Source organism: Aptenodytes patagonicus, chromosome 3, assembly GCF_965638725.1.
Source record: "Aptenodytes patagonicus chromosome 3, bAptPat1.pri.cur, whole genome shotgun sequence".
NCBI lineage: Eukaryota > Metazoa > Chordata > Aves > Sphenisciformes > Spheniscidae > Aptenodytes > Aptenodytes patagonicus.
In genome coordinates this window covers 74,761,518-74,785,551 of record NC_134951.1, presented here as the reverse complement: position 1 = coordinate 74,785,551, position 24,034 = coordinate 74,761,518, and the positions used below count along the sequence as shown (strand labels likewise).

Here is a 24,034-nt window from a genome sequence, read left to right as displayed (position 1 = left end):
GAGAGCAGCCCTGTAATTGCTTGCCACAAGAAATTAAGGGCTTGGAAGAGTAAAATTAAACTTAGTGAGTAATGAAATACAAATCAGAATAAATCCCGTGGATTTCAATCTGGTAGCTGAAAACTGCAGTCTTATTTATTGGAATGCCAAAAGGGTAAATACTGGGTTAAAGTAAAAGTAAAACTTAAGGAAGTAAAACTTAAACTTAGGTTGGTGGAAGTGGTTTGTATTTTATTTTGTATAAGTTATAAGCTCTTTGGGATAGGGCTCATCTTTTTTTTTTTTTTTTTTTTTTGCACAGCACCTCCTATTAGATTGATGCCTAAATATTCTAAGAAGCTTTGAAGGTGTATATATAGTTCAAGTTAAATTTTTTGCATAAATATGTAAAGCCCAATTGATATTGCAGTATGTGGTCATTAGCAGATAGAAAACAAGAAAAAAAATCCTAAGTAAACACTGTGAAGTCAGTGTGTTATGAAGATAATAATCTGCATCATTCCTTTTGTTACAGGGCATGATACCTGGTTTATTTACTTTTTCTGCTCCAGTTCCACTGTTCCTTCTCTAACATGTATGAGGCAGAGTTGTCTTTGGATTGTAGCTTAATTGTCTAGTTTCTGGAGAATATCCCCTGCCCGTATGTATGCATATTCTCCTTTTCCACTCTTGATTTAAAAAAAAAATTTAAAAAATCCTGTTTTATTAGAACAAACCTGAAGTTTGGTGTGCCAGTGGATAAAAAGTTACTTGTCTCTGCTCTGAACAAAACAATTAATTATGTATAATTACTTCTAGAGGAAGCAATAAGAACAGATGCTTGTTGTTGATATATTTTATATGATTTGTATTCAGTGTTGCTGAAACAGGAAAATCTGTTTTCTATAGTAGCAAGTATTTCACTGCTGTAATCCAATTGTTCTGGTGTTTTATGGAAAACATGAAAATTTTTGTCTATGTAGGTTGTTTTCTTAAGACACTGCGGGGAGGGGGGAGCAACCAGCTTTTCTTATATGGTTAATAGTTTCCAAGTTGTGGTTCATGGGGCTGTTGGATGTGGCCTGCAGCTGATCCATGGAACGCTGTCCTCCTCAATTGGCGTTTCTGGTCAAAAATTGAGGAAGATTGCCCAGTAGGTTGCCTGAAATTTTGTGGGTTGGCAGTAGCTCCTAATACAGCATGTGTGAAGAACATTGATGGAGATAATCTGAAGTTGTCTGCTTACCTTTTCTTTAACCAGCTGGGGTTTTTTAAAAGCGTTAACACAACAATGGGGATTTGTTTGCTTAAGTATTTTATAGTAAGACAGCTGAAGTGATATCCTTCCATCTGATTGTGTATTCTGTCCTGGAGAAAAGATAGCAGTTAATATATCTCACCTAATCCCTTTCTGCAGATGCTAATTTCTCCTTTCCTTGTGATGCCTGCCAAAAAAAGTAACAGGGAAGCTGAGATTTGCTTGCTATCTGACAAATTTCCCTATGCCATTCCTTTGTTAACTCCTTGCCTATCCTTTTGTTGGTTTAGATTGCTCCCTACTACAGAGTCTACTTTCCTTGTGTATTTGTATGGTGTCTAGCATAGAGGAATCCGTCTCTGCACCCGGGGCTGCCAGGCGCTCGGCCAGCAGCGGTGGATGCTTTTTCCATTGTATGTCAGCATCCCCACTGCACCCTAGCCATGTCCCTTCCCTTCTCCCTCTCCAGCTCCTTAACCATTGACTCTGGTCCCTCATCGCTTCCACTAGCTGCTTTGCCGGCACAGGAATGGCAATTACAGTCAATGAGGAAAACAGGAGCAGTAAGGGATGGAGTAGGGCAGGAGTTGGGCTCTATTTGTGTACCGTCTGCAGCGATGCACTTAGTGCTGATTGTAGTACATGTGCCAGAATAGCATGCCACAGCATTAGGGCAGTGGAAATATGAAACATTAGTACAAGGTTGGGTGAGAAGTTGTGCAAGTTATCTACAGGTTGCACTATTGTCCATTACCTTTCTGTGAATGAAGCAGGTTCTGACATCTAGGCCTGTCAGCGAATGGGCTCTCAAGCACCTGAGATGTACCTAACCCCCCCAAATTATCTAACAGTGCTTATTCTTTATATGTGCTTTTGATTTATATATCATCTTGATTAGTCTGGAAGAGTATTGAGCTTGTGTTCTTACCTATCCATTAAATTAATGATATTTTTTTTTTTCTCATTCAGGGAACACCAGTATTTGTTCACGCTGGACCTTTTGCTAACATTGCACATGGAAATTCTTCTGTTTTGGCAGATAAAATTGCCCTTAAATTAGTCGGAGAGAAAGGATTTGTAGGTAAGTATTTTGTTTATTGTATTATGGTTTGTTGGTTAAGTTGGCAAACGGTGATGTAAGTGAACGGATAAAATAGCAGTGAAAGGTAAGAATGCTACTTCATTTTATGCTAATAATAATAATAAATAATCTTAAAGTGAACGTGTAAAAAAACCCAAAGCATTTCTTTCACCCTGCCCTTTGTCTCAAGTGTTCCCGTTTGTTTGAGATTCCACAAGGTGACTGAACCAGTTAAATGACTGGATTGCATTGAAGGAAGTGTCCTGTAGTTCCTTGTATTAGTATTCATCTGACCTCTCTTGATAAATGGACAGAAACCGTTCCCTTTTCCTGCTGAATTATTTCTCTGCCAGTTCATCAAACTCAGCCAAATCAGGGGTCAGATGTCCCTGAGCCAGTGCAGAGGAACAGCAGAGGGAAGGTGGTAGAAGAAAGAGTAAGACTGCCTTATTTTGTTGGCAGTGAGCCATTAGGTTGGTCCAGCTGCATTGTAAAACCTCACCATGAGGCCCTCATGTTCCCATGAAAGTATGTGGGTGGGTGGACTCTTTTTATATTAAGAATTCAGCCTGCACAAGCAATGATAGACACATAGAACTTACTGTTACGGTCGCAGGCAAAATAAACTTGTGGCTGAACGGTGAACTGGTTTTTATAAAAATTGTTGTGTGTGTTTAACTTTAGAATTAAGAAAATGAAAGGGGTGTTGCTACTTCGTAGTAGTAATGCCTTTGCACTGCTGCAGCCATTCTCTTCTGTGTCCTGAACACCCAGGTTGGCTTACGTTAATCCTAAAGTTGAACTTTGAGTACCTGTGGAACAATGCTTTTGAAGAAGTGCAGTAATGTGAAACATGAGGTTTCTTAAGCTAGCACCCATAAACTAGCAGAGAAACACATACGTATATGCTTATGTCATACCTACATATTGCTGTAAATTATATAAAGAGAACCAAATTACTTGAAAGTACTGTTTCTATTTAAATTCACTGGTAATCATAGAAAGGATGGGGAAGTTGTTTGCATTGCTACAGAATGTATGCGCTTTTTGTTATGATATGAATCAAGCTATATATTTACAGATAGAGAATAGAAAAGTTTCTTATACAAAGTTGTTGACTAGTGAACAAGCAGATAGAGGGATATCTTCTTACAGAAATCTTAAAAAGTAACAAAAATTAATACCAATAAAAAATAAAGGATTAAAACTTGTTGTAGATCATACTGACTTTGAAAATAAAACCCTAAAGAAATGCATCACTGGTATTCTCTGAATAACAACAAGAAGGTTGAACAGGTAGAAATTCTCTTTATGTGTATTCCATTATCTTGAGGGCTCTCTTCTTTTTAAAGAATATTTATTGATTTCCTATTTTCTTATTTTTGCTTGTTCATATTTGTAGAAGTAAGTTTCTGATCTCCCTAAGTATTCTGTGCCTAGAAGAAATGTTCTCCATCCTTTTTTTTTTTTTTTTTTTTTTTTTAAGTGGAGCAGCAAAGTGCACACAATGATCTTTAGATCTTTGTTTAGGGTATTATTAACAGCATTAGTTCCTAGAGTCAGTTTTGCTAACCTCTGCCCTTCTGTTTCAGTATAATTTGCAAAGATTGTTGGACATTTGCATGTAATATTTTGTTAGCAAGAGCATTCTTGGGAAAAGTTTGATTCAGTGTTCTGCTCTCACTTCTTATGTTTAGGTAGGAGTAACTAGGGAAATGCTGACCTGTGTAAGAAAATAAAGCATTGCAGTTAAGGTGGTGAAACATGAGGTTTTCAAGGTAGTCTGGGCATGTGTTGCGTGTTTGTGTTTCCTTTTTAAAATGCATGATCATGTCAAGGAAAAGGGTTGTTTCCTCCAGTGTTACTGTTGTACAGCTAAAGGGTCTGTTCATTTCCCTTTAATAATCAAACATCCATTCAAAGTAAGAACATTTTGCATTCTGCATCATTTATTTAATGATAATAGAATCTGTATTTCCTTAAGCCATATTTGTTGTTACATGGGTTTGTGGAATGAAGAGCAAAAGCATTTAGGGTAGCTAACATTTTTCATAGGCTGGATGAAGTGACTTTTTTTCTGCAGTGAGCAATCTTTTCAAGTGGGAAGTCTGTTTTGTATCATCTGAATGGAAGTAGGTTGGCGGCAGTCTTGAGTCTTGATCCAGGTTTTGGAGCCCAAAAAGTATCGCTTTGGGTTTGGATTCCCCTCCATTCAGTGTTTCCCTCAGGCACTGAGAGCATATCCTTGCATTTCATGCTTTTTTTTCTGGTCTTATGCACCTGTTTGTCTTTAACACTCTTTTTTGCTTTGTTTGTCTTTGGCCCCAGTTTCTCCATTGGGAGACAAAGCAGTGTAGCTGCAATAGAGGAAAACCTTTTGTGCTGCCAGCTAAAGGCTCTTGTTCAGATTTTATTCTACAGAACACAAATCCCTGTGAAACTGGCTTCAAAATGAGACTGCCTTTGCTCTGCTGAGCAAAGAACTTCAGCATGATTTTTAGATCCTTGTTAGATTATTAAAAGCAATAGTTCCTAGAGTGGCCTACTTAAATAAACTTTGCAGTTAGTCACAAGTGTAAATGGTTGTTCTAATGGTGGTAATTATCGTGAGCTTTATGTTTTTAAAAAATACATTGTTTCTGGTAGCTACTCAGAGCACATGGGCAGAGAAAACATGTAGCACTTGCTGGTTTATTAAACACTGTCCTATCCTACCCTACACAACTAAAGTCTAAAATGACAGCTACAAAGCGTTCACCAGTCCACATTGAGGTCAGGTCCGTGCAGGCAGAGAGCCCAATGCCTTGTGAAGCTACACAGCAAAGGAGTTAGCAAGAAACCGCTGCGTTCTGCTCAGTGTGGTGTGTGCCTGAACCCCGCACTGCCGTTGAAACTTGGTAGGGAAAGCTGATCCTGTAGTTAATTCAGACAGTAGGAATGCAGGACAGCTATGCTGCAGTTCTGTAACTAGCTGGGCAAGTTTAGTTACTCACTCTTGCTAAAAGTAAAAATTTTCACTGCTCCACGTTTCTCTTTTGCCACTGTTCTCGTGCAGTTCATCCTTTCCTCACATTGGATCTGGCACTCATTAGATTCTTGTATGAGCGATTGCAGTTCATGTTTTGCCATGTAGGTTAGTTGCACAAGCTCATGAAAGAGTCCAAGAGGTGCTGGAAATAGCATAAGGTAAGTGGCAGAACTGCGTGGCCGGAAGAGGCGTTTTAGGGACCAGGAGCTATGAGGTTGGCTCTCAGCCTTGTGCAGCTGCATCCAAAGCAGGAACGTAAGAAATCTGTGACAGGGTCTGCAATTAAATTAATTTCCTGTATAGCAGAATAAATATCTTAACATACGTATGCTAGCTCATTCACTGTGAGATGGGATGATGAAATATATAAAATATATAATATTTATATATTTATTATTTTTATATATTTACTATTTCATTTTTTACTTAAGCCATAGTTATTGTAGAGCAGAACCTCCTGCTAAGTGCTAAGACAGTACTAAGGAGAATAGCATGGCCTGAACTTGCACCACAGTTTCACAAATATAGGTACTTTTTATTTTCTGTCCTGGCTTAAGCAGCCTCGTCCCTCCAGCTGCTTGTTTCCAGTCCTGTGCAACCCCTCACTTGCCAGCACACCTGTTTATAGAGCCACATGATAAACTAAACTGGAGAGTTGGTCTGGATTGAAAGCAACTACAATAAAAAAATCCCCTTCCTTCCCCTCACAGACAGTGGCTGGGCAAACGGCTATATGTGCGACAGGGGGAAGATGAGATAATGCCACATAAGGTGGTGTTTTTGCTGAAATAAATATTTATAATATTATAGCCTCATTTGGAGCTTTAAAGTGCCAGTAAAGCTACTGTGGATGCACTAGCTAATCACACTGAGCCTGCATCGCCAGAGCAGCTAAGCCTGTCTCCTTTCTCAGCCTGTGCTCAACTGTTTTTGCATGACATCCCGGCAGAACCTATTGCCCTTTTTGTTGGCTTAGTTTTCTGCTGACTTAACACAGAAGCGGTTCAGCCCAGAGTCACAAAAACACCGGAGCTGGTGCAGGGGAGGGTGAGCTGGGACAGCCAGCAGCGAAAAACCAATCTGTCGTGTAGATCCCACTGTTTGTGTGACCATGTGCCATGGCCAAGGCAAAAAAAAGTCCTCCCAAAATGTTCTTTTAAAATTTATTTTTAAACCTTACTTTCTCTCTCTCGCCTGCATTGCCTGTTTCTCTGCTTGCTCTGCAGCTGGAATTGCAATGTGCTGTGCCTTTTGAGTAGTGTCAGTTAACAACAATGTAGACAGTCTAGTTTAAAAAAAAAACTAAACAAAGTTTAACGGTTGAGTCCTGTTGTGCACTCTCACTGATTGAAGGCATTCCCTGCTTCAGTTTCAGATATCCAAGTGAATCACGGGCCCTCATTAAGTTCGAGATAGCCTAAGCCTTTTAGCTCAGCTTGTCCATTCCCTCTTTCCTGAGCCTTGTTGCTACGTGCTGACAACTCACTCTTTTTGCTCTAATTTTGAGTTCTCTTGGTACGAGTTTTGCCACTGAAATTCTAGTGCAATGTCTCGGCTAGCACTGGGTGGCTTACGCTTGTTTGTCTTCTCAGCCTTTTACTGTTTCGGGCCTGTTTCGCTGCAAATTCCCCCCATCCTTGCTGTGAGCAAGCGTGGCCTGTTGAGAACAGCTGCTTGTGCACTGCATGGCAGCTGGATGACACGGGGCAGCCGTGCCAACGGCCCGCGAAGTGTTGCACTGCAGCAAGTTGAACGTGCTGATCTTCACCGTTGCTATCAGAGCTTTGCGGTCCCTCACACATCTCTTTAGCCCCTCTGGCAGCAGGGGGGCTGAAGTCTGTTGCTGACATTTCATTTTCCTTTTGTGTGAAAGGTTGCCTAAACTGGCCTGTTTAACCAATTCTACATCACTTGCTTTTGGTTCACCTTAATTGTTAAACAGCAAGGACAGCTGACATCTCAGCAGTGGCAGGGAAAGGAGCTTGGCATTTAGGCTGAGTCCTGTGCTGTGACTGGGTGGGGAAATATATCTTTATCTGTATTTAGGCAATTACTTCTCTGGGGTTTTTTTATTTTGTTTTGTGGTGTTAACCTCTTTCATTCCCCTTTTGTTCTTCATCGCTGTCCTCTGATGTAGGAATGTCAAATTCGTGGCTGATCCACAGAAGCTGGTTAATACTGAAGGCCACACCTGGTGTAAATTGCAGCTGAAGTTTTTACTGGAAGCCCTGAGGATAAATTTGCCACTTCTGTAAAGCTTTAATTTTGCACAAATTCCTCCTTGTGCTTGTGTTCTTATTTCATGGTTCAGGGGAGTGTGTTTTGATTTGCTGCAAGTCCTCTTCTGAAATGACCTCTGTGTCTCATCTTTCTTTCCTCCATAGTTTCCCACCACTACTTTGAGGAAGATTTTCATTGTTTCAGAAGTGTCATGGCAGTTTTTGCAAACAAGAACATTAACCAGGTTTCTGGATGTGTAGGTTAGAGTGATTGCCTTAAGTGAACAAAGAATTGTTGTATTTGTTTCTCTGACAGCAGAAGTCCCATGTCTGGACCAACACAATGTATGATGTATATGTAAAATGCTTGATTTTAACTCCAAAGATTACACTATTTAAGGGGGCAAGTGTTCTTGATAATATTTTGCCACATAAGATGCTGCAATGTAGGAAAGAAACATTTCACAAAACAGTTTGGGGTGTTCTTAAACACACTTCTCAAGGATTTGGGAAATAGTGTATGGGTTCAACCACACTGTAACAGCTGCCAGTTAAGAGTCCCAGTCTTACATACACTTTGTGTATGGAGAACAAAAAATAAAGTCCTTGTCCTAGAAAGACTTGCTAGTTACTCAAAGGGCAAGAGGTGACAAGTGCCTACTGACAGGCAGCTGGCAAAGCACAGGAAAATGTGCCTTTATCACAGTAGTATTGCCATGCTGCTCACCCAGCAGTTTTCTTTTTCGTGATAGTTTCCAAGAGGAAAAAAAATTCTTGGTGTAGTTTGCAAGTAGACCAACGGTGAGAGGTTCTGTAGGTTTCAGGAGGCATGTCTCATGTCAGGGAGAGCAGAGGAGGGAGTGCAAAGCAGCATCAATGAGATGGAGTTTATTCTGGTTGCTGATGTCTCAAATGTCTTGCTAAGGACAAAGGTTTGTTTAGAGAGAGGTGCCTTGAATTGCACCCAGAAATGGAGGGGACTAGACTACAGAACCCACACTAACTTGTCACCTTTCGGGCATGCCATGAGGGCAAAGTGTTTTGCAATCCTTGTTTACTCCTGTGGGCATGTATGCAGGCAGCCTTGCTAACGGGGGAAAGGAGATATCAATAAACCAAAAAAAGGACAGGGAAATTTTGGTAACTTTATCAACACAGAATGCAGCTAGTCACTCCTTGTGATGAGTCTGGTGCTCAGCTCAGGAAGAGGTAATCATTTCTAACACTTAACACATTTAACATCGTCAGGGCTTCTTACGTCACATCTCTCTGCCTCTCATTCCTTCTCCTGTGTTGGCTTAAAGCAACAAAATACCTTCTAAAACTCCAAGTTCCTTTTCTGCATCAGTCAGATTGTTTCTTAATACTCTGTTAAGGTGAATAGAAAGGATGAACTATTAGGTTTTTTGGTCAGTGAATGCAGGCTGCCCAAGAGGTGTTTTGAAGACTTAAAGGATGAGTGAGGAAGAGGAATGAGCTTTCCTGAGTCATATTTGTCAGTGTGTCAGAAATCATTGCAATAAACAACTCGGCAGATTGCCCCATCCATCTCTTTAATCCCTTGAAGGTGTTTCAGCTGAGGAAAGGAGTTGTTGTAAATCACAAGAAAAGTGAAGCATGAATATGTTTCTGGAATCCTAAACCAAAGTCCTTCTGAAGTTTATTTTTCAGGCTTGGACTATAAGTTTGGCAGTTGCTTTCTTTCCTACTCCTAATAAGCACGTCCCATTCAATGCCGAGAGCACACTGTGCTAAGCAAGGACGAGTGTGACTTTGTCTTTCCTGGTGTCATATCAGGTGACAAAAGGAGGGTTATTGCAAGCTGTTGGTGCCTTTCTTAAGAAAGGTTCGCTTTCTGTTTCTTTCTTTAGTTGGTCCACTTGGTGTAATTGGAAAGACTTTGTCACGCATTTTTAATGGTATAAACTCAAGTAGAAGCAGTAAATTTTTATAAGCGAAGTAATTGACTCTTTTTATTGTGCTGATGCTCTTGTTAGAATAAACTAATGATGCTCTAACTATCTGTTTAGTACATACAAAGTTGTATTTCAAAGGGTATCCGTTTTAAATACTCTCAGAGCAGACATTGTATAACAAGTTTATAAACCACTTTATGAAAATTGTGTTTAACACACTAAGTGAATAATCTTCAGTAGATTTTTTTTAATGTCATAAAACACTTCAAACTATATTCTCAGTAGTAGTCTTTTTCCAAAAAAGGAAATAAAGCCCAAATACTTCGGCTAAACTTCTTTTGGCACTAGTAGTACATATGATATTATTACATTTAAATGTTGAGTTTGAGGATTTCTCTTTAATTTTTTTTGTCGCTCAGTACCACTAGAAAGGGATTGCATGTGGTGACCCTCTAGAGCGCTTTAATTTTTAAGATTCTGTCCAGCATCTTTCTACCATGTGTTACTTCATCTCTGAGGTCTTCGTTCCTTATTTTCAAAAATTAAATTTACAAAATGTAATGTGATTACGTTCCAATGTTTTGCTCTTTGAACCAACGTGGGGTTTTCTTGCTTTAAGTGTTAAAGCAAGGCTAAGGTTTCATGGTACAAGGTGCTTGACAGCATTATCAGCGTAGGTGTTACTGACCTACTCTGAAACGTGTGCTACAAACTAGATAAGGGATGTTCAAAACTTTACAGTGTTTTCTCTCATCCCATTCATAGTGCAGCTGCTCAAGCAGCTGTGCTTAGCACAACTGTGGCAGCGGGCTGTTGGGGAGGAAGGTGATACTGTGTTAGTCAGTATTGCTGCAAGGCTCTTAAAATCATGGTGTAATAGTACAAGGCACAGTGGTACCACGAACTGCAAAATAAGGTACCATTACTGCTAGAAGATCTGTGAATCTTTGCCGTCCACTTGTGGACAGTGATGCCATTCGCATCCCAGGTACCCTTTTTATTTCTTTCTTCACATTTGTCGAGGTAAAAGTAAATTCCATTTCTTTCATGTGTTGTAAAGTGGAAACAAAAAATACTCCCCCGTTCCCCTTTACTTATAAAATCTTAGCAAGTTTTCTTACTAGTAAGCTGGAAAGCCTTCAGAGACAAGATGTCGTGTAACACATTTTCCTTCACTGACAGGAAGTCGAAGTTCCTGAAAGCTGAGCTTACTTACTGCCTTGTCACAAATAATCTGGGTGCAAATCATGCATCCCTTGTTTATGGATTGCTGCCACTGAAAGTCAGGTGACCATGATTTAAATTACTTCCTATTGCAGAAAATGCTTAAAACAGTCTTGAAATCATTTATGAATTATTATGCCAAATGAGAATCAAAACTTTTCTTATATCTTTGTGTGTTCAGAGTCCTTGAGAAAGTTCTCAGTGACTCCATGTTTTCACTGCAGATCTCTTGAACCTTTTTCTTCTGACAGTTCTGATCTTTAGGATACATTGCAAAATAAAGCTTTTCAGAAGGAAGATTGGGTAGAAGAGAGCTGTCCTGAATGTTTTTGTGTCGGGAAGCATTCTAGCATTGACCTTGGTATCATATGTCACTGTATTTCAGACTTGAATTAATTTGGGAGCTTGGAAATGATGCAAAGCTAAACTCAAAACTGAAAGTTGGTATTGATCATGAACTATTGAATTATGTTTAACTAATACTACACTTGTCATAAAAAAGTGGTGTTTTGCCCAATAAGGAGAGGTGATGTTATTTTGAAGATAAAAGCTCCCAAATTGTGGACTGTCTTGTAGTGAGATTTTACCTTCTTCCCTTTGAAGAAAAAATAAATCTACAAAGTGTTAGAAATTCACTTGGCATTCCCTTGCTACAAAACATATTTGTAAATGTATGTTCCCAAATCTGTTGTTGATATCCAGAACGATGAGGGGCAATTTACAGGAATAAAAGAACATGTGATTATAAATCATCAGCCATTTAGTTGAGCGCTCTGCTTTATCTGATAAGCATATCAGATGATCTCCTTCATAAACTGACTGAGCTCCAGTTAGGAACTAGCTAGGATTTTTAACTCTTGCTGCTACTGCTGGTAAGCTAGCTGGGTTCCCATGGCCAATTTGGACTCATTTGCTCTTGTTCTGTAGTACTGTGTTCCAGCTTAGTCTTTTCTTTATCAAGTGATAATTTTTATACTGTCTGTCTAACTAAACAAGCACAGCCTTTCTAATCTTTTATAATTAGTGCTAGGCTTGCCATTCCTATAACACAGCCTATCTGCTTTCTTAGTTTCTGCATCTGTTACAGTATTCACTTTCTTCAACTTAGGTGCATGCACAGAGCTCTGCAAAGTCAGTCTTACCTTGCTGGTGTTTATCCTCAGATCAATCACCTTTTTTTTTTTTTTTTCCCCCCTCATTTTCTGTACATCCACTCATTCTGTCATTGACTTAATACTGCTAAGCTCCCAGGCTCTTCTCTGATGTTTGCAAGTATGAAGTTCCCAAATCATAGGTCAGGTTTTTGTCATTAATCTCCAGTGACAATGGCTGTTTACTAATAACTTTTATTCTGTTTCTCTTCGTTTCTTCCTAAACACCGCAGCAGCTTTTTCCTGTGTGATATCCTAGTTCCTCTCCACGTTGGTGATGCTTTCAACCTTTGGCATCACCAATAAATTCCGTCAGTGTTCCTCAGTCTTTCTGCTGAGGTTGTTTAGCAAATAGTAGATGAGAGCCCTCAGGCTGGTCCTCTCTCCTGTCCCGCAGTTCTCCTATTATGGCTGCCTATTCTCCTCTCTCTTAATCATATAGTCATCATTTTTTTCTAGCCTTGCTAACACATTCCTATGTATTGCTGTAGCAGGTTTTTTTCCTGAAGGCCCCATTGATGAGATGTGGTCACATTTTCGTTACTGGAGAAAAGTTTGTATCTGGCATAGCCTGCCTCTGGTAGACAAAGGTTATAGTTCTTACTTAACTCACATTTTTTTAAATTATTCTTTTCTTAAAAATCTGTTTGAAAACCATTAAGCATGTAGTCACTCAGATTTCCCCCCACTCCTCTTATATTACTTAAATACAGGTTTTGATACTTTTCAGATATAAGGCACCAAGAGAAAAGGAACTTATTTAAAATGCTGATACAAGCTTTATGGTTTGGTTTTTTTTTTTTTATTCCAGGATTTTGAAATTCCTGATTCACTTTTTGGTAAGAGTAGTGCATTCAGCTCTTGTGTATTTTGTTTTTTTAATTCCGTCTTTAATATATTATGGTGACCTCACTTTATTAGCTTCTACTTTTTAATTTGTGTGGCTGAAGACCCTTGCAATTTATTTTAATTTCCTTTGCAGGTTCTGACACTCATTCTCTAGTGTAGCAACTCTGTCTCTCTTTTCCTTTCTTTTAGAGCTTGTGTAATTAATAGTTACGTACCTTCTGCTCAAAAAGGCCACCCTGCAGGATAACAAAACTATGTATTTGACTGCCTTTCCTCCTAGTGACCAGGAGTTACCACTGTTCTCAGGCCAGATGTCATGTGAGAGATCAGGCATTTTAATTAGTACATTTAGAGGAGTTTGAATTCATGGGTGAAGTGATTTCAGTGTGAGGAAAGCAATTTAAAACATAGCAATGACATGATAGAGAATAATGAAAAGATAGCGTGGCCTTGCATGGTTGTTTTCAAGTATTTTTGGAACTTTGCTGGTGGATGGATGCTGCTGTGTGCCTCACTGGCAAAGGAATTAGATGGTTTTCTCGCTGACTAAGAGCTGTGAAGTGGCACACGTGCGTGTCGGTCATGTGCTGAATGAAGTGTCACACTGTTGCTGAACTGGCTGGGTCAGAAGCAAGCGGAGAACTGGGCACGCGTACCTTATTTGAGAAAGCCATGCTTTGTTTTCTTCATATGGGTTTTCAGAGTTAGAAGGGAGACGTAGTGAGATAGTGTTTGGGTTGGGATGCCTGGGGGATTTGCCGTGATGGCGATGGGGAGATAGGAAGGGCGGCGTGAATGTTACTGCTGGCTGGCTGGTAACTAGAGCTGGCTTGCTCCTGAGGAGCTGGTGTCTTGAGGAGACCTGTCCTTGCTCCTCTTTCTTGCCCAGCAAAAGACGAGGAGACAGAGCTGCTGAGTCCATCTTTTGTCACCAGCAGCGCACGTTCTCTGATTGAGAACTCCTGGTCTTGTGGCTGAGGCACTGTAGTGCATATTAGGAGGCATACGTCTTGTTACCACCTCCATCCTTGACTAGCTTCATGGCCTTAAGCAAGTAATTTCAGCCTCCATGCCTATATATGTAATCCCATTCTTCCCGATTTGTTTATGCAGTTTATAAACTTTCTTAGGGGCAAGAACTGTCTCACCATAGCAAATGGTTAGATGCCAAACACTACAGTAATAAGAACTTTAAGGTAACAGGGCTTTTGTAGAACCATGGCAGCTGCCAGTACTTAAACATGCATCAGGAATTCGCTGACATGGTATTTTAATGCTCTGTATGCTGACCTCTTCTGCAACATGTTAGAGCTTAACACAACTCTTTCCTCTGTCAATGTCATTCATAAATTAAAAGTATGGAGTGTACAACTGTTAAGGGCTATCCATTATTCTCGGTCTCAGGACAGTTATCCAGAGGTAAAAATAGATAGGAAGGATCTGTCATTCATTCAGAAAGTAGAAGCACTGCCCAGTTCCTGATAAATAAAATACCATTCTACTGAGTAGAAACTGATGACATTGCAACTTCTGTCCTATTTATTTTCCCTTCCCTTCTCAAGTTAGCAATCTCACCTAGTTCTAAAACTCCCAACTCATAAGAAGCAAATAAGCAGTTCCTTTTGTTCTTCTGTTACCTACTGGTTGTATTGCTTTTATTTATAAGAAGAGAAGAACCAGAGGTTAAAAAAATGCGAACAGTAAAACATCATATATGCTAGGAAGTTCTCTTAATTTATCACTTGGCAAAGGAAATAAAAGCAGGCTCTCTAGCTAACAGCGTTACTTTTGCTTAGGGTTATTTGGCAGAAAATCCATCATCCTCTCTCCGTTTGTGAGTATTTCATATTGACTTACACCCTTTAACAAGGGTCAGCAGGGCAGAGTATGCATAAAGAGTTCAAGTCCCATTTCAAAGGCTGAATTTTAATTTTAGTGGATGGTTTATTTTTAATATCATTTGAAAATGAAAGCTCCTTATTAGATTTTTTGTTTGTTTGTTTTACTGGCTTTTTGATACTGAAGTCTAATGTTCTTTTTATGAACTACTTGTATAAGATTTAGGTTTGTTCAGACATTTCCATCACATTGAAGAAACCTTTTTTTTTGCTTTTTATTTTCTGAGCCATTGTTCTGAATCTGCAGGCAGGACTGCTTTGTTTTCTGAAAGCTTTTATAAATAAAATTGTTAATAATGTACAAATATGGAGTAGGCAATGTTTGTTTATATGTGTATTTACTTTGTGAACTGTTGACGTAAATCTTCAAGGCTCCAGAGAAGTCAATACAAATGTGAAACATGGTAAGGACATAAATACGTGTATTTCCATTTTTGATTATGGCAATTATAGATGGCAGAGGTTTAATGTAACCTAGTTCAAGTTTATATTTAGCAGAGCTGCTTTTCTGTTTTTCACTGGTATTCCATAAACACATGCCTTCTGAGAGCTCAGTTAATAGGCGTTTCAGGGAGAATTGGTGAAAGCTACATTGTCGTCTTTGGGATCAGAAGTCCGAAATGTTTTCTTCTCGTGCTGTGTTACCCTCCCTACCAGCCCAATTGAAATAATGTCACAGTTTGGGAAAAAGGTTAAGGTATGTCTTTAGATGTTCTCGGAAGAAAAATGCACATGCAGAGGGTTCCTAAGATTTTTATTTGCAGGTGTTTTGTTTTGCCTCATAAATTTTATCTTATCTTTATCTTATCATAGACAATATAAAAGAAAAATACTGTGATTTCTCAGAAAGTATGCTGACTTCAAATTGTTGAGTTTTTTAAATTTTCAAACAACAGACCGTATGTGTTATTCTATGCTGGGAATTTCTAAATAACTACAAAGAGAAATAACTATTTTCTGTTAAAAACAGAAATTAGGTTTGCTTACATATCTGATCTTATGACCTGGTGGGATTAGCTTTAAAGAAAAATATCAAGAATTCATGACTAGGGATATAAATATGTTTCTAAACCATTTCTAAACATGTTAGATTGCAAATAATAGTAGGTCGTGTACAGCCAGTATGATTTCTTAATGGGAAGAGCGTTGCTTTGGCAAATAGCCAAAGTGCTTCTGAAGGTCAGATGTTGACAGGATTTGAAAGTGTTCAGAGACTGTTCTCTGATTATATAAAATAATACATTAAAAGAAAAGATTAATATCCTAAATGGTATATCAGGGTCAGTTTGCTGCTCTGACCTTGTCATTTTATTTTTGCAGTTTTATATAACTGCTGTGTAATTAATTTGATTTGATTGAGAAAACAGATTAGACTCAAATACAGTAAGAGGCCTGTCTGTCTTCATATGGTGGGTCTTTTTGTCGGTCCCTTTATCCTTGATTTGCTATGCTGACAGCTTTATTGAAGCTGACAATCTCAAACTCTTCAACTTTGCTTCCTGCAGTAATAAGGCACATGTTTGTAATGTATCTTCAACTTAGCCCCAACTGCAAGCTCTGAGTGGGAATGAAGCTTCGGGGACGGAGCAGATGCTTTACATGCATGAGAACGCTGCATCTATCTGCTGCCTTCACCTACTGCATCTCAAACAGAGCTCCCAAGAGGCTTAGTAACAGCTTCATAAATCAAGGGTTTGCACGTTCAGCTTTTCCTGCAGCCAATTAGGAATTCAGTGTACGGTTTGGGGTCCTTCGCTGCACGAGGAGTGAAAAAGCACAAAAATGCGAGGGAGGGTCAAGGACAAAAGAGTAGCTGAGATGACAAGATGATGGGCAATTATGAAGAGAAACTGGAAAAAAATTAATAATTTATAATCTTTAGTAAAGGAGGACCCACTAATAGTGTACAAATATTACAAAAATGGTAATGGTTAGTTTGCAATGGCAATTCTGTTGCCTTGGTTACATGAATTGTGGTTAAGTGCAGAAATTCACAATAGGCATTGAAGGATTGGCTTAGCCATGAGCAATTGAAAGGATTTGGCTTGTAAACTAGCAGAATTATGGTTTGGTTTGATTTTGGTTTTGGTTGTGTTCTTAATTGTGAAATCCATGTAGGAAAATCCTTCTCCGTGTGGGATTTGTTGGTGTGTGACCTTAGTACCTTCACTCTCCTCAGTTTGTAATTCTTTCTATAAGACAGATTACACATATGCACACACATATGGTTCAACAGACAGTTATTTTCCACAGCAATTTTAACCAGCTGAGACCTTTTTCCTCATCCAAAAATTATAGGGAAAACAGTAAATACATATTAATAAGTTTGACACAAGCCATCAATCTTACACTTTGAATAGAGATTCAAATACTGGCTTTGCAGAGTTTATTTTAAAAATAAAGGTGATTACAACCAAGCTAATGCCTATCTGCAAAAGGTATTGGAGGGCTTACTTTTCCGAAAAGTTCCCACAATTTCCAAAGTTGCTCCTGCTGTATTTCTCCATGCATGTGGCTATTACATAAAGTCTGTGCAGCACAGTGGGCTTTACATGCCTGCTTCTTTTACCCTCGTCTGCTCTTCTGTGGCTTACACTTCATGTTCTCACCGCTAGGAATTTTTTCCCATCTCCTAAAATACTACTAACAGTATCTGGCACTTTCTCTCTCTGTGGGAAGTCATTCTGTGTATTGATATCTTAAATTCTGTATGTGTTTGAAACATGTATCGCACTCTTTGTAGAATTTCCACCAGCACAGAGCTCTCCAGCTAAGCTCTCGGGATGGTCTTGTAGAGTAATTTACAGCCTTTGCATCAGATGCTTCACTGGGCCATTTTTTCACTGAGACAAACTGCTAGTGCAGTGGAATACTCTTCTTTCTGGGGATACATAACAGGAGATGCTCTTTTCCATTAATTTCTAAAACATGGCTCAGTAGTTTTGTCAAGAATAGTGGTGTTGGTGTCCCCTCCCAGGCCAACCATGAGGGAAAGCATTCTGTCTCCTAGCAAAGACTAAGTGGAATGAAACAAAACCAGAACCTGTTCCTCCTCCTAGGAGGAGGTTCCACTGCATGCGTACACTGAAAAGACAGTGCCTAGATCATGGGTGAAATCGTTATAATAGTAACCAGGCGCTCCCCAGGATTTTAGAAGGGCAGAGTGGGGAATACTTCTCAAAACGTGTGCCTCGGTAAAGAGTCTGGGGGAGTTTTAACAAGGCAGCAGCCCAAGGCAAATAGTTGCATGCATTATGGGGTAGGCTTACACTGCAGTGATTGATGACTCCGTGCCTGGCATGCCTCAGGTGATTGTGCCAAGTGACAGGAGCATTGATCATCCCGATTCAGCGCTGGCTCTTTGTTGTGTGGCATGCACCATAGCCTCAGCCGCCACCATTCTCCCACCATCCGTGCACAGGCGCTTTTGTTTTGTGATGAGAACAAGGAGGAGCGTGTGTGGCTGGCAAGGTGATTTCCTGGCCTCGCCGCCTCTCACAGCCGTGCCCATCTGAGAGCATGCGGGAGTGCATGAACACCCACAGCCCGGCGTGTGGTGGTGGTTGGTTAAATGGATTTTGTCTCTGAGTTGTGGTAGTCTCTGAGGGTACCTTGTATGACTGCAAAAAATTATGTATTCATCATTCACTACCTGTATCATTACTCATTGCCTGATTGTATTTCTGCTGCTCTTTAGAAAGTATGTCATCTTCCAGGGCGTATGCTGAAGTGGTGTTCTGTCTCAAGAATAAGATCCTTTACATCCTCTCTTTCCTTTTTCGTGAATCGGTGCAATATTGGTGCTAAGGCAGGTGTTACTTCATGGCCATTTGATGAAATGGGTGGAACTTTTCTAGGGAAGAGATCTTCAGGCTCTCTGCCTGCCTCTTGAAGTCAGAGTTTTCCAGATGCTTGTAACGTGACTTCTCAAAGCACGTTCAGGGTCCATTTTCCGCAGCTCTTCCAAGGGGGGTGGGAGGAGCCAAAACCTGAGAGCTCAGCAGAGAGCAGCTTCAGTTGATGGAAGGTGTATTTGTGGCAGGAGCTTCAGCCAACTGGATCTTTTAAAACTGAAAGTAAATGAAAGTCTGGTAGTGAGATACCCAGAGAGAAACATGGTTTAGGTTTGATGAAATTTATTTTAAGCACTTAGGGTAATACTGTGGGTACCATAAGTTAATATACTCCTTGCAGTTGGGGAATTGTAGAAGAATGGCCTTAAAGATCCGTAAGTGCTGCTGTTAATTATTCCTTCCACGCAACTCCGAATAAAAAAGTGGTGAGGTTTTAATTTTGTAATTACCAGAAGGCTAATAATTCTTTGCCAAAGGCCATGATGATCTCTTAAGTATGAGATAACATAATTGCCTTATTCCTGTGCCATTAATTGTGCTCCATTTTAAAAACGTGGTCATCTGTCTTATGAGCAAATGATACTCTGTTACCTCAAAGGAAACGTGCTATGAATGGTAAAAGGATGGAACCTAAAATTCACAGTTCTTTTGTTTAAATTTTTCTAGTTAACATTGTAACAGAAGGAGGTTAGAAAAGGGAGAACTGTGTATATTTGGTTAGTGTATTCAGCTATGCATTACAATTCATGTCAGGGGCCAACAATTAGCCTATGAGTTATGGGGTTTTACATGAGTATAGGACACAGGAGTTAAGAGAAAGTGGCTGTAAAACCCAGCAGGCTTAGCAGAGGGATTCAGAGAAACATGTAGGCCGTGAAGCCACATACAGCTCACTTTATTTCTACTAGAATGGATTGTTTGTGGTTTGTAAGACGTCTTCAGGTTTTTAATCTCTAGTAATAAATCTAAATAATGAGCTCGTTACTAGTGAGCTGCGAGAAGATGTCAAATTTTACATTTGAAATATCAGAGTATGGTTTGACAAGGTGGCTAGGGATGAATTAACAGTTTGCCACTGTTGAAATGTGTCTCCCTTCCTTCCCCTGCTTCTGCTTGTCTGCTTTTGATGCTTGTTTGAACATGTTCAGACACTGGTCTCACTTCAGCTGATTCAAATGTAACCCAGTGGGGGGAAAAAAAAAATATTTTTTTTGTTCTATGTTTTTCTGTTTGTTTGTTTTCTGGTTAGCAAATTCCGACAGTTTACCTTCCAATTACATGAGTGCCAAAACCTGCAGGAAGTCTGGGCAGCAGGGAGGGAGGGAGGGAGCAGGGGAGAAAGGTGGAAGAATTAAGAGGGAACAGGAATTGCCCTTTCAGCAAGGCAGGGTGTTCATTTGGTTCAGCCACAGTGTAAAACCATGCCCTAAATTGGTGCTTTGTAGGCAGGAATCACTGCAGTTGCACTTCTGTATATTTTCAAGAGGGGGAGGCAAGCAGAGCTGTGGAGATGTGCAGAGCATGCTTTCTGTCACGCAGTGCCACCCCTGTCAGCTCCTGGAGCCTTCAGTTTGATTCCCCCCTGAATTTCAAATCCAACATATGCAGCATACGTATACAAGCAGGCCTGTAAAGCCCACAAAGAGGAATTGTATTCTTAATTGTGAGAGAATCAAGATTTGAGAGTTGTCTTCAGCTGCCTGGCTTATAGTAAATAAAGTGAACTTTCTGCTAGGTTTTTTGTCTATAGTTTGGGAATAATCTGTATGAGTCATTGTGCCTATTCGTTTGTTTAATGTATGGGATCCTCTTGGAAAGTTAACAGCAATTGGTATTTAAAGTGAATAACTGTGAGAGGTTATTTTCTCATTTAAAGCTGCTCTGCATTCCAATGGTAAAATTCACGTTTTGCTCAGAAACATTTCTTTTTCCATAAGGTTGAAATAGCTTGTTACGGGGTCCCAAGGGAATTAGCACTTAGGTGAAGTGTATTCCGGGGAGCCAAGCTCCCTATGCAGCCCTTTCTGCCAGGAGGCAGTAACAGTCGGCTGAGGCCTGAGACTCTCGGCCACTGGAGACAAGTCTCCTTTGGAGGAAGGCAGCATGAATTGAACTGCTAGTGCATGGGGTGTGACGGCAGGGTAGTTGGATGTAAATCTTTGTTTTCAGCTGGCTTTTTTTTTTGTGTGTGGAGAAGTTGAAAATTTCCGGGAGATTTTTTTTTCCTCCAAAGAAATTTATATTAGGAGAGGTCTCAAGCACTAGAGCTTGAGTATTGCACCTTGGAGGGTACGCCGGTGGAACCAGAAACCAGGCATTTATAGGGTGTCTCTCTGGGGGTGCTCGTGCAGGTGGGCTGCTCTCTGTCTACATTTGGAGAGACTTGCACGCAGAGAGTCTCGAGTAAATAATAATCTACTATTGAACACAACTTCATATAATCTGCTTTCTGAGAATAAAGTTTACTTTGGTCAGGACTTCTTGCAGAAGAAAACCCATTAATAGCTGTTGGAAGTGTGATCCTTTTGGCTTAAGAAGCCAGGACTGCCACATCTGCTGGTTCAGTCAAAAGCGTGGATTGGTGGTCCACAGTCAGAAACCTCCAGTGCCCGTACCTCTGCCGAACCCATACTGCCCTGGCACCTTTCTTTAGCAAAGGGTGAAAAGTACCTGTTACCTCCAATGAGGAGGTAAAAACTTTGATAGCCGATGCAAACTATTTTCTTCATGGCATGAAAAATGTTCAGCCTTATATATTCACATGTAGTTTTCTGCTGGACTTTGTGTCCAGCGGTGGTAGCAGCGAATGCCTGTGTTGCATGCCATCTGAGAATGCGTCAGAAGAAAAATGAATAGGAAAACTCCCTCTGTTAGGAGAAAGGAGGAAAAAAAGAAAGAAAAAGAAAAAAAAGTATCTGTTACATTCCAAAATCAGTCATAATAATGGAAGTTCACATTAGATAAATTGCCAGAGTCAGAATGGACAAACATCTGGTTTATTCATCCCTAGCTATACTAACAAAAATATGATATCCTGTTAGATAAATCACTGATCATCCTAGTTTATCTTGGCGGTTGTGCACCTTGGTATTTTTCATTTAAACAAGAACGTATCAGTACTTTACAGCTAGCATGCCTCCAGCTCCAGGTTCACAGTTCATGTGCTTCTGTGACTTTGAACTCTTCTTTTCCTGAGTTTACCAGCAGACAGCTGCACCAGAACAGATATGTTTATATGTCAGTAGTAAATGGCAGCTTGCAGCTCAGAGTTTCCATTTCCTTTTACATTGTTCAGGGATCCAGGCTCACAATTCGTGTCCTAAAGCTTTGCCTCATGTACACATCTAACTTGGTCCTTTATAGTACAAATGTTTTATTTTGACATTGATTTGTTGATAGAAAGGGCTGACGAGGGAGAAGCTACTTTCACTAGAAATTACCCTCAATTTACATGAAGTTCAATTGTGGGTGAAATACCTTTAAAAAAAATTCTAAACATCACTTTCTGTAAGGCTTTTAAGCAGTATGTAAGTATGTGAGGCTAATGCGGAACCACTTTATGAAGCTATATTGATGTATTTTTAGGTAGTGAAAAATTTGTATTAAGCATGACGATGAAATCTGATTAGCTGCTTAAACCATGACACTGACTATTTAAGCTATTGTCATGCATAGGTGATAAAATATTCCCAGATGTGCTTGGCAAGGCAGTAGTTCCATGAAGAGGTTATTAAAAGAATGAGGTAATTAAAAACAAGAAACAAAACCATCAGAGCGATTTGTTCATTTGCCTGAACCCTGAAGTGGAATTAGAGACTTCAGTGAAGAGTATCAATTGTTCTGACTTTACACCGCCCGACAGACTTCTCATCATCGCTGTTGCCTAATTCCATGTTTATGAGCTTTTCCTCCCCCTTTCGTAACTAATTTGGGTATTTTTGGGTTCTTGCTCTGAGCAAAAATGATGGTTTATTGGTTATTTTGGTAGCTGAACGGAGTGAAGTAGATGTTATGTAAATGACCTGTAGAAAGACCTATAGTAATTGCGTGTCGTGTTTTGCCTACTGTTGTTCTGAAACAAGATTCCCCAGTTACCCTAATGTGTTAAAATGAGCCTAGCTTTTTGGTCACCCTCACATAGATCTTTTATGAGAAGAAATTATTTGAACTTATTGGAGCATTTTGATGCAGTTTATTTCTGATACATGTGTGTATATTAATTGCTAGATTTGACCTGTGGCCCACTGTTAAAAGTAATGTAATGGTAGTGCACTGCTGGTACATGAAATGATAATTTTTAGTCTTCATTCTAATGTTCCTTATGATACTTGGGCTATAAAATTGAAGCATAAAATCAAACAGCAGAGTATTTGTAGAATTAGGTTTTGCACTTTATAGACCATGCAGGGACACAGTCCAGAGAGTGGTACTCACTGAAAATTACACCCAGAAAATAATCTTTCAGTACTTGTCCAGATCATTGTCCAGTCTTGTCAGTGCAAGAAGGGGATCCGTGATGCAAAGCAAGGCCTAGGACTCTAAAATCCCTGATCTGGGTCAGCATATGTTGCCGTGGGGTTGTGTTCTCAGGCTGGAAGTGCAAATGCCTGTATGTTTTCTATGAGCTCGCTGAAGGCAAATCATTTATCTCTTTACTTTCATTAGAACTGCTATGTTTGTGGCCAGGAAATCAAAGCAAGCAGTTAACATCATGCTGGCATCATCATGTCTACTACAAACCCCCTACCTGCTTGCAGGGCAGCAGCCTAGGTAGCAGGGATTCACAGGGCTGGGAAATGGCTGCTTGGCAGGGGGCAGGATGAAGAGGCTTTCGGGGAGGGGAGCTGAAGCTGGGTAAAGACTCTGTGTGGGCAGGTAGTAGTGGTTGCGTCATAAACTTTCCTTCAGTTGAGGTACAGCAGACCACATCTGCTTAGGTAGATGTTTGTTCCCAAAATCTTCATCAGTTCACCTGTGATCTGTAATTGCCTTCTGTTGACAAACCATGCATGGGAAATGATAACCGAAATAAATGAACCCATGTATTATTTTACATTTCTGTTGTTACATTTAAAGTGATTCGCTGTTTTATCTCATAATCTCTAAATGTAGACGAGCTTGAAACTTCCCATTTAAAGTCTGTATTTGTTTTTCATTGACACTTTCATTTGAAAGCAGGAAACAATCTGAAAGTAATTGTATTAAGTGTTTCAGCACAAAGATTTTGAAATATAATAGCTTAGCATATTGCTCTATCTTCTCGCTATTCCTCGGAGGAAATAAAATGGAGTTAGCAACTTTCATCCAGGCAGCTTTTCTACTACATCCTGTTTCCTTCCGCACACTGGAGAAAGCACCGACATTCCTCTCCCTTTCCTCTGCTTCAAATGAAGAAATCCCGTTCTCTGTGTTGTAGCACTCACTCTCGGTGAACACCAGTGTTCTGTTAGCTTTTCAAATGTCGATACAGGATTTGGGTTGTTTAGGCAAATGTGCATTTTGCCCTCCATTTCAAAGGAAAGCATTACAAAGAATAGAGGAATATGCACAGCTACCCAGATAAGTGCCCCCACACAG

The 24,034-nt window shown here is 39.9% G+C and overlaps 1 protein-coding gene across 3 annotated transcripts in view; it reads left to right on the top strand.

Moving 5' to 3' along the window:
- MTHFD1L (methylenetetrahydrofolate dehydrogenase (NADP+ dependent) 1 like) overlaps positions 1-24,034 on the top strand; it is a 157,815-nt gene that overhangs the window by 62,075 nt on the left and 71,706 nt on the right. For all 3 annotated transcript variants that reach the window (XM_076333851.1, XM_076333852.1, XM_076333853.1), the window contains one exon: positions 2,207-2,318. In XM_076333851.1, the coding sequence (XP_076189966.1) occupies positions 2,207-2,318 (112 nt within the window). The remainder of the gene's footprint in view (positions 1-2,206; positions 2,319-24,034) is intronic.